Genomic DNA, 19,483 nt, shown 5'->3' with positions numbered 1-19,483 from the left:
CCCCGTGTCTTACCACTGGTCGTGGCCGGCGTCGGTATTGATCAGCACGATAGGGACCTTTGAAAATTGCGAAGGGGTGATGATTGGTTCCTACTTTTCATCTGTGGTCCACGGAGCAATTTTTGGGGGTCCTGGTCAATAACGAAGTAGCAGCTACGGGTAGACACCAATGCTATGCTATGCTTGTTTAAAGTCGTTATTTCTCAAATTGCAAAAACCGCTAAGCCAGGAAATTATATATTAGCTACGTTTTTACTTCACAAAAATCACTTATTCAACAAGTTTGTGCAACATTTGGAAAGTAACTCAGTGTGAATAATGAGGATACTTAAATCAACGTTTAATAGAATAAGTATGATTTAATTGGAACTGAATTCATTGAAAAGAAACAAATTTATTACTTTTCTTTTTTTGTTATTGGCAAAGTCAACAAAACTCCCGGGTCCCGGAAATTCCCGGGAAATTGTCAATTTCAACTCTCGATTCCCGGGAAATTGAAAATCTCGAGTATCGTCACCCTCTACTTTTGACTGTTCGATACTAACGAATTATTTCAAGAAAATCTACCAAAATATGAGTAGCATTGTTAATTTGATTTTGGTTAACCGCGGTAAATTTACTTGAAATATTTCGAACTGTCAAAACCCACCAAAGCATTTACCACATTGATCACACAAAAAAACTGTGGTAGAAAAGTATCCACCGCGATCAATTTTTGACAGTTTGACGCCAACGAATTATTTCAAGAAAATTTACCGCGGTTAACCAAAATCAAATTAACAATGCAACTCTGGGTTGTATTGCCAGGGCCTCGTGCAGCTCTCAAAATCCGGTAACAATTTTGTATGGTTTGAAGTTTGCGAGGAGACAAATCAATTCCTGCAACTGTCAATGGCCCGTTCCTTGCTCCGTTCGTTATACTTTTTATGTGAGAATCATTAGATCATTCCTCATATACCTTGAATTCTACCGGCCCGCTCCGTCTGGACTGACCATCTATAATTGTAATAAAAGTCCAGATTATCGCATTTTTTGTTCATTGTTTCCTCCTGATAACCAAACCAAACCACCGCTAATGAATGAGTCATTCCCTCTATCACATCCGCGCAAATTATCGAACACGTTGTAAACCAAAGCGATAACCACCCCCATCGGCTTACCGTTTATCACCCAAATACATCGTCACAGTACAGGGCCTTTTCATTCCGTTACAAAAATTCAAAAAGTCTAGTCCTCTTGAAAAAAATAATACCTTGTATTTGTTTTGCTGTTTATTAGGAAACCCTTGGAGCACCCGTTTAGCGCATGGCAAATCACACACTCATCCGTGCGCGCGACTTAACTGCTTCGATTTGCACTTATTTTGTCGTATTACTGTCGATCGATATTATATCCTTTATAATTAGTAGTTTTGAATAACTCACTGGTCTACAGTGGTTGTCCAGCTTTAACAGATTTATTTACACATGCTAACAAATAATTAATTTCAACTCTCACTCGATGGCGTCATTTCTTTGGTTCAATATCGGTACTCGGGTCCACTCCATTCTGAAATTATTAAAAATTTTGTTGAAATGATTATTGAATTATTATTGCTTAATGGACCATTGAAATATTTGATTTACGAATGACAGTTTGTCACTGTTTAGTTTGACTTTGTCAAGCAAACGGGGGTGCAAACTAAAAAGTGTCAAACCACCGAGGATTTTGTGCCTAATGTCTAATGAAATATATCAAGAAACTGCGTCGAGTGGTTCTAAATCTCATTATATTTTTTGAAACATTTCATCAGTCAGGTCAGGCAGCCAGTAACAACCGACGTTCCACCTAAATGATCAAAATAATTTCAATACTTACTCCCTTCATCGCTGGACCGATCTTCGGAGCCCGGTTTGCTCGTTGGCGTCCTGAACTCCTGCCCGCCGAAGTCCTTACTCTCGGTAAGCGTCGATGTTATCCGCTTGGGTTCTTCCCAATCACGTGCCGCCGGGAAGTACGACCTCGGCAGTTGACCGTGCTCTTCCGGCACTTTGGTCGAGTTCCGCGGGTTCATCTGGGGAGGTCCGGCCAGGTACGAAAACGGCTGCGGATTACCGGGCAGGTACGAGAACCGTTTGTCCGTGTACGGGTTGAGCACGGTATTGCGCAGCGGACCTGGTGCTTCGTTCGACCGGTATACCGGCGGCTCCTGTTGGTCGTAGCCAACCTTAAGCGGTTCAACAGTTCGTCGGATTACGTTGTTGTTATTGTTAACTACCATCGTGGTGTTTGTCACCGGCGGTGGAGGTTCACTGTACACTAACTGATCGTTAGGCTGCCTGGCGGGGTCGGTGTAACGAACCGCTGCCACCGTCCGAGTGTCCTCGACCATTTCGACTGGAGCCGTAGCCGCAGTTGCCGTCCGTGGGGACACCGAACTGTACGGTGGCGCCGGTTTGTTTTCCTCCCAGAGGCGACTGCCGACGCCGAGCATGACAAACGCCAACAGGAAGAAGATGAACCAAATGATGACGCCCTTGGAGGCGGTGATCCAGAAGATCAGTGGTGGAACAATCAAGAAGATGTCATCAATGTCTTTGAAGAAGGGCCTTACTACGTCTTGATTCCCGATTTCCAGCAGATTCAGCACGAAATCGAGTTCCTGAAAAATGAAATTCTGAAATGTTGCAAACCTGGCAGTCTTATTGTACTTACAAAACTTTCTACAAAGTCTATCATGTAATACACAAGTCCAACGACGTCAAAAGCCAACACTAGGAACAAGACTACGACATACGGGTAGATCCCGAAAGCTATGCCGCATCTTCCCAAACAGGAAATGCATGCCGAGGCTGAAATGAACCAAAATAACTTATATTTTTCGCTTCAAAAACCTCAAAAGCGTTTAAGGGATCATTTTCGTTGATTTTTGAAACATTTCATTCCACAATTTAATCATCACAGTTGTATTATTGAACTTGAAATTTTGGTGGATTTCTTTGAAACGTTTCACCGGTAAGCATTCTCATGTCATGTCGGTGAAAAGTTTGGCAGGGAATGACACTTCTTCGCCAAATGTCAGCTTGAGATGTACCATTGAATTTGTGCGATGAAATGTTTCCAAAAAATCCACCAAAATTGTATGTTTAACAATTTGGCTCAGCTATTTATTAGACCGATGCCACACTTGAAACATTTCATGTCGATTCACCAAAAACGGTCAGAATAACAATCCGGCTCTAAACTTACTCAGCAGGAACAAGCTGGTGATGAACCACAGCCCGTATATCACCAGCCCGACGATGCACAGGATGTAGGTCCGATGTCCGGCATCGCTCACATCCGGCACGTCGATTTGAAAGTCGGCGGGCACGTTCGCGATGCCCAGGTTGGTCAGATTAATCTTGCCGCATTCGGCATCTGTAAACGGGGTGAAATTATGATTTTTGCACAATTGAATGAATTTTAGGTGGTTTACTTCGCAAATAATACACGTAAATTGCGTACTCCTCTATGGAATTGTTCATGGGTAGGACACAGTTGTGCGCTAGAACACCGGCTGTCGTGAAAAGTACGTAGCCCGCGGAAAAGAGCTGTAAAGAGAATAAAAGGAACGATTTTTACTCATATTTAAATTTTCATCGATTATTCTTGAAATTTCAAGAATCATTTTCATTTTAGCTCCCAAAATTGTAAATAAATCTGTGATATTTCATCAATGATAAATGAACCCAAATCATTTGACTCAAGTTTGATAAAGTGCCCTTCATCAACTGATCCATCACCCTAGCAGACGACTTTATGGCGACAATCCAATTGCAAAAAAAACTGTGAGGTCAAATCACAAAAAAAAAATCGCGCTTCCCATGACAAACCGTGTTATCAGAGGTGCGCTAATCTGCGACATATAAGCCACATACGAGCTGAATAGACAGACATTTTGTCACAGATATCGTCAACCACCTGTCATGTTGTTGGTGACAAATTAGAGCCACCCCGTCGTGAAAGGTGTTCAACTTTTTCTCGGCACAATTATCTGTGCAGGAATTTGAATGCGGCCAACCACGGGTTAAAATTGAAGATACTTTATAAGGCTCTCGATTTCGTCATCAGTGATAAAAAGTGTTTGAAGATAATATCCTTGCTCTACTATCTTGTTTGAATTAAGCGTGGTGCTATTGTACTGATAAGAAAGAGAGAGAGGGTGTTGCTGTAGTGATTCATTTTCTGATAAATTCTTTTCCCGAATTTTTCAACAGACAAATGTGGATAAAAATTGATGAATAGTCGTTTTGTTCAATGGTCTAAACGTCAAAATTTTTGAAAACCGGTAGTGGGAATCGATTCTCCAGACAATTTTACATAAAAGTCTCCATATTGACCATTGTCCTATGTCCAATCCTTCGGAAGATACAGAGGTTTTAAAAATGAAAATGTTGAAAAAACCGGTTTTTTTGGTGGTTTTTGGCAATTTCTATATGACAGACTTGGTTTTTTAATCTCGTAAATATTTTACCGGAAAGCTCGTCCAATTTCCCATAAGTTTGCCTTTGACAGCGTTTTAATTTATGTCGTTTTTAAATTTACGTTATTAAATTTACTATCCTGGTTTCTACCACACTGAAAAAAATATTCTATTTTCAGTTATAAGCAGAGCAGTTCTCTAGGATTTCGGTCATTCGATTTTTTTTGTATTTTTTAATCCGACTGAAACTTTTTTGGTGCCTTCGGTATGCCCAAAGAAGCCATTTTGCATCATTAGTTTGTCCATATAATTTTCCATACAAATTCGGCAGCTGTCCATACAAAAATGATGTATGAAAATTCAAAAATCTGTATCTTTTGAAGGAATTTTTGATCGGTTTGGTGTCTTCGGCAAAGTTGTAGGTATGGATACGGACTACACTGGAAAAAATAATACACGGTAAAAAAATTTGGTGATTTTTTATTTAACTTTTATCACTAAAACTTGATTTACAAAAAACACTATTTTTATTTTTTTATTTTTGATATGTTTTAGAAGGCATAAAATGCCAACTTTTCAGAAATTTCAGGTTGTGCAAAAATCACTGACCGAGTTATGAATTTTTAATCAATACTGATTTTTCAAAAATCGAAATTTTGGTCGTAAAATTTTTCAACTTCATTTTTCGATGTAAAATCAAATTTGCAATCAAAAGTACTTTACTGAAATTTTGATAAAGTGCACCGTTTTCAAGTTATAGCCATATTTAAGTGACTTTTTGAAAATAGTCGCAGTTTTCATTTTTAAATTAGTGCACATGTTTGCCCAGTTTTGAAAAAATATTTTTGAAAAGCTGAGAAAATTCTCTATATTTTGCTTATTTGGACTTTGTTGATACGACCTTTAGTTGCTGAGATATTGCAATGCAAAGGTTTAAAAACAGGAAAATTGATGTTTTCTAAGTTTCACCCAAACAACCCACCATTTTCTATCGTCAATATCTCAGCAACTAATGGTCCGATTTTCAATGTTAATATATGAAACATTTGTGAAATTTTCCGATCTCTTCGAAAAAATATTTTGGAATTTTCAAATCAAGACTAACATTTCACAAAGGCCAAACATTCAATATTACGCCCTTTTAAAATGTTTGTCTTGATTTGAAAATTCCAAAATATTTTTTCGAAAAGATCGGAAAATTTCACAATTGTTTCATATATTAACATTGAAAATCGGACCATTAGTTGCTGAGATATTGACGATAGAAAATGGTGGGTTGTTTGGGTGAAACTTAGAAAACATCAATTTTCCTGTTTTTAAACCTTTGCATTGCAATATCTCAGCAACTAAAGGTCGTATCAACATAGTCCGAATAAGCAAAATATAGAGAATTTTCTCAGCTTTTCAAAAATATTTTTTCAAAACTGGGCAAACATGTGCACTAATTTAAAAATGAAAACTGCGACTATTTTCAAAAAGTCACTTAAATATGGCTATAACTTGAAAACGGTGCACTTTATCAAAATTTCAGTAAAGTACTTTTTGATTGCAAATTTGATTTTACATCGAAAAATGAAGTTGAAAATTTTACGACCAAAATTTCGATTTTTGAAAAATCAGTATTGATTAAAAATTCATAACTCGGTCAGTGATTTTTGCACAACCTGGAAATTTCTGAAAAGTTGGCATTTTATGCCTTCTAAAACATATCAAAAATAAAAAATTAAAAATAGTGTTTTTTGTAAATCAAGTTTTAGTGATAAAGTTAAATAAAAAATCACCAAATTTTTTTACCGTGTATTATTTTTTCCAGTGTAGTCCGTATCCATACCTACAACTTTGCCGAAGACACCAAATCGATCAAAAATTCCTTCAAAAGATACAGATTTTTGAATTTTCATACATCATTTTTGTATGGACAGCTGCCGAATTTGTATGGAAAATTATATGGACAAACTAATGATGCAAAATGGCTTCTTTGGGCATACCGAAGGCACCAAAAAAGTTTCAGCCGGATTAAAAAATACAAAAATTAAAATTGAAGAAAAAAGACCGATTTCGTAGAGAATTGCTCAGCAATGAAATTAAGCTTATATCTGTAAGCCCTTACATCCAGTTGAAATGCAGTCAGAGGCAAACTTATCGGAAATTGGACGAGCTTTCCGGTAAAAATATTTACGAGACTGAAAATTCAAGTCTGTCATGTAGAAAATGCCAAAAACCACCAAAAAATCCGTTTTTTCAACATTTTCATTTTTAAAACCTCTGTATCTTACCAAGGATTGGACATAGGAAAATGGTCAATATGGAGACTTTTATGTAAAATTGTCTGGAAAATCGATTCCCACTACCGGTTTTCAAAAATTTTGACGTTTAGACCACTTTTCAAAAAAAACAGTTTTAGTAAATGATTTTTGTTTTTTTTTTTTTTTTTTTTTGGGAGAGACATACCATCTTGTATTTTTCGTCAGTCTTTTGGTTATATTTTAGACTATTGCCTCAAAAATTTTGAACTAAAAAAAATCGTGACATCACCTTTAAATTTATGTTTTAGACTTAAAAATCAAAAACTCTCATAGATGTGGCTTGTGTTTTTGTTTCAGTGTATTTTTTTCAGAAAGCCCGTCCAATTTCCTACAAGTTTGTCTTTGACCACTTTTTGATACGACGGCTTCGAGATACAGTAATTTTTAAATGACAAAATACAAAAATATTTAAATACCTTACGCCCTTCTCAAATGTTATTTTCGAGTACTATACACTCCATATACACAAAAATGCCTTATATAGGCCTAGGATAACATGTCTACAAAGTTTCATTGAAACCGGAGAGGGTCGGTCACAAAAGTACCAGAAAAATTCCTGATTTGAGCTGGAATTGCTCTATAGCAGACTTTGTTAGGCAATTTAGGCTCTACGTAGAATTCTTCAGGTGTACTAAAAGAAAAAAGTTGAAAACTGATTTAAAACTTCTAAACACAATTCTTTATCATATCTTGAGAAATTCTTAAAGTATCTTTCAGATTTTGTGATGATAAAACCTGTTGGGTTTGGTGAAAAATGTAATAAATATTGTTTGCATTTATTAAAACTGACTTCATAAGAATCTAAAGCATTAGCCTTGTTACTTGGGCTTGTTACTTGGGATAGCTCCATCCGTAAAAAATTATATTGCCAGTCCAAATAAATATTGTTTTAAATGAAGACAGCATTGTTTTGATAATTTGATGATTAACACTTGATTGTCACCTTACACTGAATATAATAAACGATTTATTATTCTTTTATAAAGCTTTAAAACAGCTTCTATATAGCATTGGACATTCACTTACTTCCGTTAAGAAATTTGTATTTTTTTCAAATTTCAAGGCCTACTATGCTCTAACACAATGTACTGTTGAAAATTGGTGGTTAAGTGAAACATTTCCTATGTAATACAGGGCTTTCCAATTTTAAAATGTGCTATCTCTAGAAATATTCAATTTAACCTGAGGTTTTGATTGAATTAAATGTAAAAAACTCTCAGCAATCGAATGCAATTGTCAGTTTTCCCGTAAGTGCTCGTTCAAAGGGTTAAAATGCATTTTAAAACTTAAAGCGTCAAATTTTCATATCTGGCAACACTGTACGTAAATTTTGAGTACGCCATTCGATTCTACGTCAAAAAATCTTCAAAATGTGCATACCCAAAAGTTCACTTTTTGTAAACTTTTCTTTTAGCAAAATGCATTTTAAAAATGAGGTTTTTCAAAAATCTCAGAAAAAGAGGGGGGTGACACGGGCGCGAGGTTGGAACAAATGTCACCAAACTTGGGATTCTTTGTTTTTGGGGCAAAAACAACCCCCATGCTAAGTATGAGCTGATTTGGTGAAGGTCGATGTTGGACGCGTGGTCACTTGGGAAGGAATGACCCGTACTCTGTTAGGTTCGTCACCCCAAATTCATAGCATTTAAATTCCTCAATATATTGATGCCTCTGTACTCTCTTGTGCTAAGCTTGCTGGTTTTCCTATTTAGTTAGCCTAAGAGAGAACATTCGATATCCTGAACTTTTCAAGAACAAAAATACAAATAAAATAAATAAAATTTCTGACACAAACTGATAATTTTTTTGTGCAATTGTAAAAAAGCTATAAATCATTATTTGAATTTGACCTTTGAAGATTTTATTTGAAATCAAAATTTTAACGACATACAGGTTAGACTCGATTATCCGAAAGCCTTGGAAAATTTTCAATTTGGATTATCAAATGTTCGGATAATCGATTCGAATTTGGTAATGTTTATGCATTCCAGGGCTGTGGAGTAGTCGGGTCTTTCTGGGGACCTGGAGTCGGAGTCGTCAAAACTCGAACAGCTGGAGTCGGAGTCGGAGCCGGAGTCGGCTAAATTTTATGAGCTCAAGTCGGAGTCGGAGTCGGAGCCGAAAATTTCGGATAACCCGGAGTCGGAGTCATCTTAAATGCAAATAAAATCTTGTTGTTCAGTATTTGCTATAAAACAGCTTAATTTACAAAACTTCTTATATTTTTAACTGTTTTTTTAAGTCGTATGTACTCAATTGCCATTTTTTTAAGATTTATCAGTTGTCATTATGTTTTTGAATCTTTTTACTGTGATTGGAAAACTCTTATTGTGTTATTTTACTAAATGATAACTTGTTTATTCCCTCTTACCCAAGTATTATAACTTTTTGTTGTCAGAAATATTTAATTGATTCTTGACTGCATCCCTTTCAATTCAAAGTTGACCAAATTTAATCTAGTTCTCTCTGAAAAAAGTACACACTCAGTCATCTTTTACCCTGATAGCGAAAGTCTTGGAGGTTTTAAGTAAATCATTTTTCAGGGAAAACTAACGAGGTATAAAAAAAGTTTTAAAATAATAATTGCTGTTTTTGGAAATCGGAAAAAGTCACTGACAGTATAACTCTTCCAACAAATATTCAATCGTTATAACAATCTATTTCTAAGAAATCAACATGTGCATTTTGTTTTAAACTAAGTACAAAAAAAATCAAAGTGTTGCATTTAAAATAATTGAAACTGACAAAAATTATCATTACTGTTGCAACTTATTTTGAAATAATCATTGAATATGTTAAATATATCGATTATCTTAATGTTTACTATTTCTCTACTAAAATATGAGAATGTTGATCCTTGACAAACTATGTTGATATCGTTGCAAAAAATCGTTGAACAAATCTCAAGATTTCAGTACCAAAAAGTACACAAAATTAAAATATTATTCATCCGGTAATAATTTTCTCATATTGTATGTTCCACGCCAATATTTCGGAAGGTGATTATCATTGCAAATCAATGTACCTAAAAAAATGTTTTTTGGAAAGATTGCTTTAAGGTCCTTTTAAAATGACCTGGAAAATATTTTACCTGTGGATTTTGGTTTTTATCCAATATTTTGATATTTCATATATTTTAAAGGAGGCGCACGATCATTCATAAAGCTTCGTTATAGGTGAAGATTCAAGAAGTATTGCGCGCCTCCTTCTATGTATATTGAAAATTTTAAAATTAAAATAAATCAATAATTCCCAGGTAAAATATTTTCTAGGTCACGGGTATTTGAAAAGGACCCCTTAATTATCTTTTCCACGAACACATTTTTTAGATACCTTGATTTGCGATCATAATCTTTAAATAGTTGTTTATGCAACAAGTTGCAAAAAGAAGTTGTTTTAAGTACGTGTCGTACATTCATTGCTGCTTATTGCTTACAACACTTTTTGCTATTCCGAAAAACGCTTTTTGAATGGAATTTTATGTCAATTATTCATGTGTTAAGTAAACTCACCGTTCAAAACAAAAAAAAAATATTGAAAAATGTTACTTTTCGATACTAGTGGTGAAAAGTTATTTTAAGTGGAACTTTTCAGCACTGGTGTTGAAAGGTATAAATTTTCCATTTTGTTATTTTTGGTAGGGAAAAGTAGGCCGTTCCGTTTCTCCAGAAGGACAGGAAAAGTTGACAGTTTCACAGAGGAATTGCAAAAAAACAGTTTCGTTTAAAATTGTTATTTAAAAAAAACAAGGTGACTTTGATAGTCAATGTGCTTGAATTTATATGTTAAATTGATTATCAAGGCCAGGTTTCTTTTAATGATTCATTCAAAAAAAAATGCAATTTAATATTAAAATATATAAGCTTTTTATAGTTTAAATGTAAAAGAAACAAACAAGCTAATTTGAGGTTAAGTAAATAAAACCCAATTTAATTACAAAACTGTTCTTCTGAAAATGCCTTCAAAACTGGATATAGTTTTTGAATTCTGTTTCAACAACGTATAAAACTTGTAACCTAGAAACTTTTATTTCCGTTGATTCTTCCTTGAGAAAAACATAGCACTTAGAGAGTATTTAAATAATGCTATTTATCAATGTTTTCAAAATAATAGTTAACAAACTTTTGAAACATTTCAAAATATGTGGAGTCGGAGTCGGAGTCGGAGCCAACAATTTGTAGAAAGCTGGAGTCGGAGTCGGCTAGAGTTGGTAGGCCGGATTTGGAGTCGGTTGGGACTGAAAGCCGGAGCCGGAGTTGGAGTTGGAGTCGTCTAATCTCAGCAAGCCGGAGTCGGAGTCGCTTGAAATATGACCCGACTCCGCAGCCCTGTTGCATTCAAACATTCGAATTTGGCTAAAATCAATCCTCTACGGCTCAAATAGCGTCTCGGACGTAGCGAGGTGCGACGCATACTTTTTTTTGCTTGGGCCGATTTTTGGAAAAAAAAAATGCCATACTTTGAAGGCCTGTACCGAGCTCTAGGATGCTTAAAACTTCAATGTAATATATACCAAAAGATGCGCAAGGATGCACGCCATTTGGGCTCAGTACGCCAACCGGAACCAGCCCCAGAATGCCCGCCAAAAAGTCATTTTTGTTACACTCTAACACACAGACATTTTTTCAGTTTCGATTCTGAGTTGATCTTGAGTTGAGCAAGGTGGGTTTTCGAGCTTAAAAAAAGTTCATATTTGGAGCATGATTATAGCCTTACCTCAGTGAGGAAGGCAAAAAAGCCGAAAGCATCAAAGACAACGAGTAAATTAAAAAAAAACATTTGAAGATCGAATTATTCAAGTGAATGGTTTTCAATTCAAAAGTTCACTTCACAAAATTCACTGCCTTTTTTCATTGATTGGCAAAAACTAAGCTTACGACATCGTTTTTAACCAATGGTGGTCAGCAGAACCAACCGCATTTACATGAATCAATTTCCTTACCAGTGACAACAATCCAACCAGCACGATGGTGGCCCTCGGGCCCATCCCGCACAAGGTACAGTTAAACACCATTTCGTGTCGTCACTTTCAAACTTCTTCCGGTGGTGGTGACGTTCAACGCACACACTTTAAATCACTTGCTCGCTGCTCACTTTCGTCGATTTCCGTCGATTTTCTCGTGATTATCACTTGCGTTTTTCACATTCTCCCGCCAACCATCAGCTGGCTCTGGATCACGACAACTGACTAACTCACAAGACTTCCAGAATGGCACATAAAACAACCCCGGTTTGGCACCGATATCTCACACGCAGTATCTTTGGCGAGTCTTTTTTTTTATTTCACGGTTGATTAGAGCCAGGAAAAAACCCTCCAGCAGCAACTTGTGGACTGTAATCAATCTGAGTTGAGTTTTTTTTTCGCGTGCGATAAACGCTTATTTTTGTGTGTTCTGTCTCACGAGCTCCAGCTCTTATCAGCTCGTATCGAAATCTGCCATCTTTTCTTCGCACTGACTAATCGAGTGGGTCAACCATTTTCCCTAAAATTTATTGTTTTTCGGACGGTTTTCGACTCGTTAAGCTCCCCCCATTCCGTCCTAAACCATTGTCGTCTACATGTTTTATTTATTTCGATAATTTTTTTTTCTCGGACGCGCGATTAGCCCCCGATAGCCGTGATAAGGTCGCGATTTAGAAAGAGCTGCACGCGCAATTTTGCAGACCGTAAACCTTGCCCAGCCGGGTGGTTAAGTACAACTGATTGTACCTGCGAAGGTACGCGCCCGCGCGCAAGTGTTTTCCCCCTGCAACTTCACCCATGCCACCATGCTTCTGAGGTATCTCGGAGTGTCGTCTCCCTTCTTTGTTGGAGTGGACAGCCAGCTGGAGACACATTGCGTCCCCGCGCGAGAGGTAAACTGATATCGCTGTGTGAATCTTCTGTTTGTTTAGCTGTACCGTGGGATCGGAGGACTTTGGAAGCACGTGAAAAAATTACTTAAAATTCAAAATCTCATTGTTAAAGTTATGTTTAAAGATTCATGCTTATTTAAAACGTATTTGTAAATGAGTTAAGTTTTTTGTCTCGCTCTTCAAAAATAAGCTGAAAATTCAGTAAAAATATAAAAACAAGGTTTTACATACTTGATTTTTGTTAATATTCCGTTATAACAAATCATCAATTTTGGAATGTGCGGTCACTGTTACTTTCTGTTGAAGAAAAATGTTTTGAAGAATTTTGAAATTTGCTTGTAACATTAAATCATGTCTATTTAATTTTTAATTGTTTAAAATAAGTCGAGCTATGTTTTCAGTTTTGTTTTAAAGTCCTGGAATCAGATTATGGTGAGCATTTTATGAGCAATTCTTTACGAAATCGACCGATTTCTACCATTTTCATTTTTTGTATTTTTTATTTGGCTCGACTCGGGCGGACCTTCCTATCACCAAAGAAGCCGTTTTGTGTTATTGGTTCAACCATACAAATTTTCATACAATTTCGGCAGCAGTTCATACAAAATTGTTACGTCAATATTCGAAAATCTGTAGCTTTTTTTGATTGATTTGGTGTCTTCGGCAAAGTTGTAGGTATTCATGAAAACTATTCTGGAAAAAAATTCACAAAAATTATATTTCACAAAATCCGTTTTTTTTTTTATTTTATTATATGTTTTAGGGGACAAAAATAGTGTCTTTTATATAAAATTGATATCTTGTACTAACAACTTTTTGACCTCATTTTTTAATGTTAAACCAAATGTGCAATAAAAAAGTACGTAACAATTTTTTTAATTAAGTATACCGTTTCCAAAATATAGCCATTCAATGTTAAATTTTGTCTGTGAAATCCTAGTTTTTTTTTTATTTTTTTAAATTGTTTCCATGATTATCCATCTCTGAAATAGTAGTTTTTGCAATTCCATCGTGAAACCACTTACTTTTCCCGTCATTTTCGAACGACGAACTAGCCTACTTTTCTCTCCCAAAAATAACACCATGGAAAATAAATACCTTTCAATACCAGTGTTGAAAAGTCTACTTTCCAGCACTGGTATCGAAAAGTAATATTTTTCATCATGTTTTTTTCAGCAGTCTTCTAGTATGCAAACAAGTTACGAAAACAAGATTTCTTCAGCACGAGTCGTACCGTAAGACGAGTGCGAGTATTGAAGATTGGGCCACTGGTTGCTAAAATTCAGCGGATAAAAGAAAAAGAAACAGGCAAATTGAAGTTTTCTAAGTCTCACCCAAACAACCCTTCATTTTCTAATGTCGATATCTCAGCAACTATTCGATTTTCAATCTTAAAAATGAACATTCGTGAAATTTTCCAATCTTTTCGAAAACAATATTTTGTTTTTTATAAATCAGGACTAACAATTCAAAAGGCCATAATAGTGAATGTTTGGCCCTATTGATATGTTAGTCTTGATTAAAAAAATCGAATTTCGTTTTCGGAAAATTGGACAGTTTTGATATCTTGTGACAATCTTGAAAAAAAATACAAATTTAGCTAAAATTTAAAAAAAACCTAAATTAGCACAAATGAGAAAACATAAAATATATGAAAGCAAAAACTAAACTCATTTTGATGAAATTATACAAACTTTCGATAACAATAATTATGTTTTAGGCATTTGTAGCTAAATTAAGACTTACCATTCGAAATACGGTTTTTTCTCATTTCTCAAATCGGAGAACGATAACATGGAATAAAATGAAACTGAACAAAATATCCAATTTCGAGAACAATTAGGCTGGTACAAATATTTTTAAAAGTTTTTGTCACCCCCCCCCCCCCCTTCAAAATTGGCCCGAAAAATAAGGGGGCAAAAAAAATATTTTTACAATAAACTTCAAAATGTCAATGAAAATTCAAGTGCAACCAGCTGAAATCAAATTAAAATACATTCTCCTGCGGTTAAAATCATTTTTAGCATGTTTGAGTTTATTAAAAAATCTTAAGATTTTTTGAAAATTTTCGATGCAAAATCTTTTTTTCGATACAATTTTTGTTTTTGTCAGATCTTAGATTTTTTGAAAAGTAATGATTGCAAAACAACTGAACTAGTGTAAAATGCATTTTAAAACACTTTTTTCATTTAAATGTGAAGACTATGGCTTGTTATTTAAATTTTTATTATTTTTTTATTTTTTGCCCCCCCCCCCCCCCTTGACCTCGGCCAGGGCCGAGGGACAAAAACTTTTTTAAATATTTGCATCGGCCTTATCATACATTGTAAACAGAAAGTATTTCAAATTTATGAAAAAAAATCCCAAACATATACGAATTTTCACGAGCTTCACAGAAAAAAAAATCATGGTGATATTACATCTGGAAATAAGTACATCTTTTTTTCAGAAAAAAGGTTCAATTTTACCCTTGATAATGTGTAAATTTACATCTGGCATACGCAATGCAAAAAAAATTGCAGTGCCAAAAATAACATCAAACTGTGCATTATCATTTCCAGCTTACTAAGTCCACGCCCCAACCCGCACGGCCATTTCGACGCAGTTGGCTGATGAACGCCGATGTACTTACCGATGTATTTACTGCATATATTTACACATTATCAGAGGTAAGGTTTTTTTTTTACTGTGTGTGACGCTCAAATCCCGATTTTCTGAAAAAATAAATAAAAAGCTCTTTATTTGATTGAAAACTCATTAAAAATTTTACAAAATGTTTTCTTTTCAATTTCCGAACCTTTTTTCAATTAGGGGAAGATGGGGCAAGATGCTATGAGACGCGAGTTCGATTCCCGCCTTATCCACTGAGCTTCTATCGGATGGTGAAGTAAAACGTCGGTCCCGGTTTCTACTGTCTCGTCAGAGGCGCTGGAGCAGAAATCCCACGTTAGAGGAAGGCCATGCCCCGGGGGGGCGTAGTGCCAATAGTTTCGTTTCGGGGCAAGACGACGATATGCACAGAAAAAAAAATCATGGTAATATTACATCTGGTAAGGGGTACATCTTTTGTGTCAGAAATTTTATCTCTGGAAATGTGTAATTTTACCGCTTTTCTGGTGTAATGCCACTTTTTCAATCTAAATTGAGGTAAAATTACATCATAAAAGAGGTAATATTCAACCTTCCAAAATTACAGCTTCCAAAATTACATTATTTTTTTCTGTGCGGGTCAAGAGGAACAATCGCTACACAGCTAAAAAAGTAGTAATCCAGCTGCGTGTAAAAGGCCTGGGTGTAAAATAAATATTGCATTATTTTATGCAATTTTATGTGATTTTACACTCTGAAATATGTAGCCCATCAATATGGGAAACCTACTTGACCGAAATGTCAAGCTCATATATGCGTTTATCCTTACAGATTTTCATCGGTCTGATGGCCGAATGGGCTAAGGCGCCAGTCCATACTGTTGGTGCTGGGCTTGAATCCCGTCGGTTGCAACTTTTTTTTGTGTGTTTCAAAAATTGTACATGCAGTGTGTAATATTAAGTGTTTATTTTGACGAAGGTGATGTGCATGCTTTTGCATGCGATTTTACCATCGGATTTTTTGCTGTGTAGTACGGCCGTAATTTTTACAATTTTGATTATTTCCAGTATGAGGAATTGTTGCTAGCAATGCAATTAGCTGATTCTACTACCACATAACTGCCAAAACGACGTAAACGCCACGAGGAATAGGATTTAATGAAGTTTTTTTCAAAACCTTTGTTTTCTTACAATATTTGAAAAGTACAAAATAAAGCTTAGGCTTCTTTTAAGGCTCATTTTATCAAAATGCAATTTTTCCTAGATCAGTAGTGTCCCTACCAGTGACTTGCACCTATTAGAAAGTATGATTTAACTTTTGGTTATTTTTGTTGAGAGCATTTAAAAAATCTTGTTCAGGTGGGGCAAGTGTACCATATGGATTTTTAGTATGGAAAAAAATACGAATTGCTTCACAACATATATTATTGAGAAATAAATACATAAAAGTACTTAAAAACTGATAAACAATTGTTAAAAAAAAATTGTCCATGGAAAGTTAAGTGATATTTTGAAAATTTCCTTTTTTCATCTAAATTATAATATTTTTTCGCAAAAACGATCAAATTTTTAATAAAATATTATTATTTAATCTAAAAATGAAAGAAACGTTTCAAATACATTCTAATCTGATGTATCTAAGTGATAACAGTTCAATTGTTAGCAAATTAACATGTTGTTTCATGCATTGTTCCTCTTGCCCCAACGGGTTGTTCGTCTTGCCCCGCTAGTTGAGTAGAACGTACGGAAAATCAAAAATTTTAAAATCAATTTTTGACATTAAAAAACAGGATTTTTTAGAAATTGTTTTATCAAAGTCTTACTCAAGACCTGGAATAAGATGATCATAAAAAAATCCGACAGATTTTTTTACGTTTTTAATGAATTATAACGAGCATTTCCTTAGCTTGTTACACTTGCCTCACTTTCCCCTACTCGAAATAATAGTTAAAAAATGAAATAGAATTTGCATTGGCATTATTAACTTTTACGGTCAAGATATTTTAAACATGTGAACATATTGAATGCAGAAATTATTAGTAATTAACTTCATTTGTTTTCACGGGAATTACGAAAGAGAACCAAAACACGCGATTCGCATGATCATTAAATTTGCCTTACCCTATTTATGAATAGTACCTACCTTAAAAAAAACCTTGTTACACAATTTCACAGTCCAAAAGCTTAATTTCTGGGGTTCTTTTTTTTTAAAAAAAGTTCCAGTAAACCAAATTTCCAGTTTTTGCTTTTTGGATGTTTTTTAAACCGACTTGAGTCAGGGATATTAAAAAACAGCCAAAAAGCAAAAACTAAAAATTTGGTTTATTGGACCTTTTCAAAAAAAAACTTCAGAATTTGATGTCAATCTGGCGCTATTTTCGCTTTGGTCAGTTGCTGGAGTATGGGAAATTCTCGTATGTTTGGCAGGTTAAGCACTCGCTCCTAACTCCATCCAATTTGCTGATTTTCACTATTTAAACAACTAATTTTGCCAAACTTTTGATAGAAACTTGCTTGCTCACTTCTTATTGAGCTATTTATCACTCGAGTTCAGTTGAAAACGCTTTTAATTAGCTTTAATTGAATGTCAAAGTTCTGACCTGCCAACATTAGAGGCACGCTGGAATTAGATGCTGTTCCCCTAGTAAACAGAAAAAAAAAAATCAGGATAATATTACATCTGGGAAGGGGTACATTATTTATGTAAAAAAAAATGTGAAATTTAACCTCTGAAAATGTGTAATTTCACCACTTTTGTGGTGTAATGTAACTTTTTCAGTCTGAATTGAGGTTAAATTACATAAATTACAATATTAGAAAAACACATTAAATCTAGTACTTTGTTCGGAAACTCATTGAAAACAACACCAATCCTGTTTGTCCCATCGTTGTACTTCTACGCACAATTGTCCCACCAAGTATTTTCATTCACGGAATCATTAGTCGTGTTTCCGTATTGAATAGCAAGAGGATTACCAAAAAGAGTGATGAACTGCTAACTGGGGCGTTTAGGGACACGTGGGGTGAATAGGGACTCACGGGGCAATTATGCGTAGAACCAAAGAAATCGGTCGAAAAATTTCAATCGCGTTTTTCTCAGTTGCACTTTTTTGAACATGGGACATTTATGCGTAGAACGGCAGTGTACAACATTGGCATTTATTAAGTCTCTGAAATTTTTTTTTTTTTTTTGGAAAATTATTTATTGCGGCTCAACCAAAAGCTTTTTAACGAACAAGATTTGGAAAGAAGCGTTTCAATGCATACAAAATTAATTTAAAAAATGCACTGCTTCGACCAACACACACTTGCATTACTTGCCAAAAGAGCAATAAATGCAACAATTGAAAAAAAAGATAAGATAGCAAAAACCGAATCAATTTAGTGCTGATAAAGTAGATAACCTCAAGGCAGTTCCCTTTCCCTCCCTCTTGCCCATCTTCGAAAAGGGCACAAATGGTTTTCAACCATTCTGTTATCTTCGCACTTTTTTTTCCACCGCCACATTCCACGACATTTTATTTAGTAGACCAAACGGATGACCAACCGGTTCGTCTTCCACCGTCGGAAGCAAACTTTACATCGATTTGAATAACTGCGTTACAAGCGCGCGCGGCTTCGACAGTTGGGGAGAGACGACAATCTTGGGGTGGCGTCGTGTGTGCTGAATATGAAATTAGTCGCGCGCTCAATTTGGGCATCCGATCGGAACCTCAACCTCAACTGTATGCATTATAATTTGTAGAATAATGGACGTTGGAACTGTAAGCTATCAGTTGTTTTATTCTGAAGAGAGGCAGCATTAGTGCCAATTGTTTAGGCCGATGCAAATATTTAAAAAAGTTTTTGTCCCTCGGCCCTGGCCGAGATCAAGGGGGGGGGGCAAAAAAATAAAAAAATATAAAAATTTAAATAACAAGCCATAGTCTTCACATTTAAATGAAAAAAGTGTTTTAAAATGCATTTTACACTAGTTCAGTTGTTTTGCAATCATTAGGTTTCAAAAAATCTAAGATCTGACAAAAACAAAAATTGTATCGAAAAAAAAGATTTTGCATCGAAAATTTTCAAAAAATATTAAGATTTTTTAATAAACTCAAACATGCTAAAAATGATTTCAAACGCAGGAGAATGTATTTTAATTTGATTTCAGTTGGTTGCACTTGAATGTTCATTGAAATTTTTAAGTTTATTGTAAAAATATTTTTTTTGCCCCCTGATTTTTCGGGCCAATTTTGAAGGGGGGGGGGTGACAAAAACTTTTAAAAATATGTGTACCAGCCTTACTG

The 19,483-nt window shown here is 35.2% G+C and overlaps 1 protein-coding gene across 1 annotated transcript; it reads right to left on the bottom strand.

The window, feature by feature from the left end:
• Window positions 1–1,231: 1,231 nt before the first annotated feature.
• LOC6036574 lies at window positions 1,232–12,460 on the bottom strand. The gene is made up of 6 exons (XM_038264155.1): window positions 11,693–12,460; window positions 3,458–3,572; window positions 3,229–3,399; window positions 2,695–2,831; window positions 1,858–2,641; window positions 1,232–1,548 (listed from the first exon to the last, which is right to left on the bottom strand). The coding sequence occupies exons 1-6, from the start codon at window positions 11,762–11,764 to the stop codon at window positions 1,520–1,522; spliced, it is 1,308 nt and encodes a 435-aa protein (XP_038120083.1). The 5' UTR covers window positions 11,765–12,460; the 3' UTR covers window positions 1,232–1,519.
• Window positions 12,461–19,483: the final 7,023 nt, after the last annotated feature.

This window comes from Culex quinquefasciatus, chromosome 3 (assembly GCF_015732765.1).
Source record: "Culex quinquefasciatus strain JHB chromosome 3, VPISU_Cqui_1.0_pri_paternal, whole genome shotgun sequence".
Taxonomy (NCBI): domain Eukaryota; kingdom Metazoa; phylum Arthropoda; class Insecta; order Diptera; family Culicidae; genus Culex; species Culex quinquefasciatus.
The sequence above is the reverse complement of the archived record's forward strand: the minus strand, read 5'-3'. Positions and strand labels throughout refer to the sequence as shown.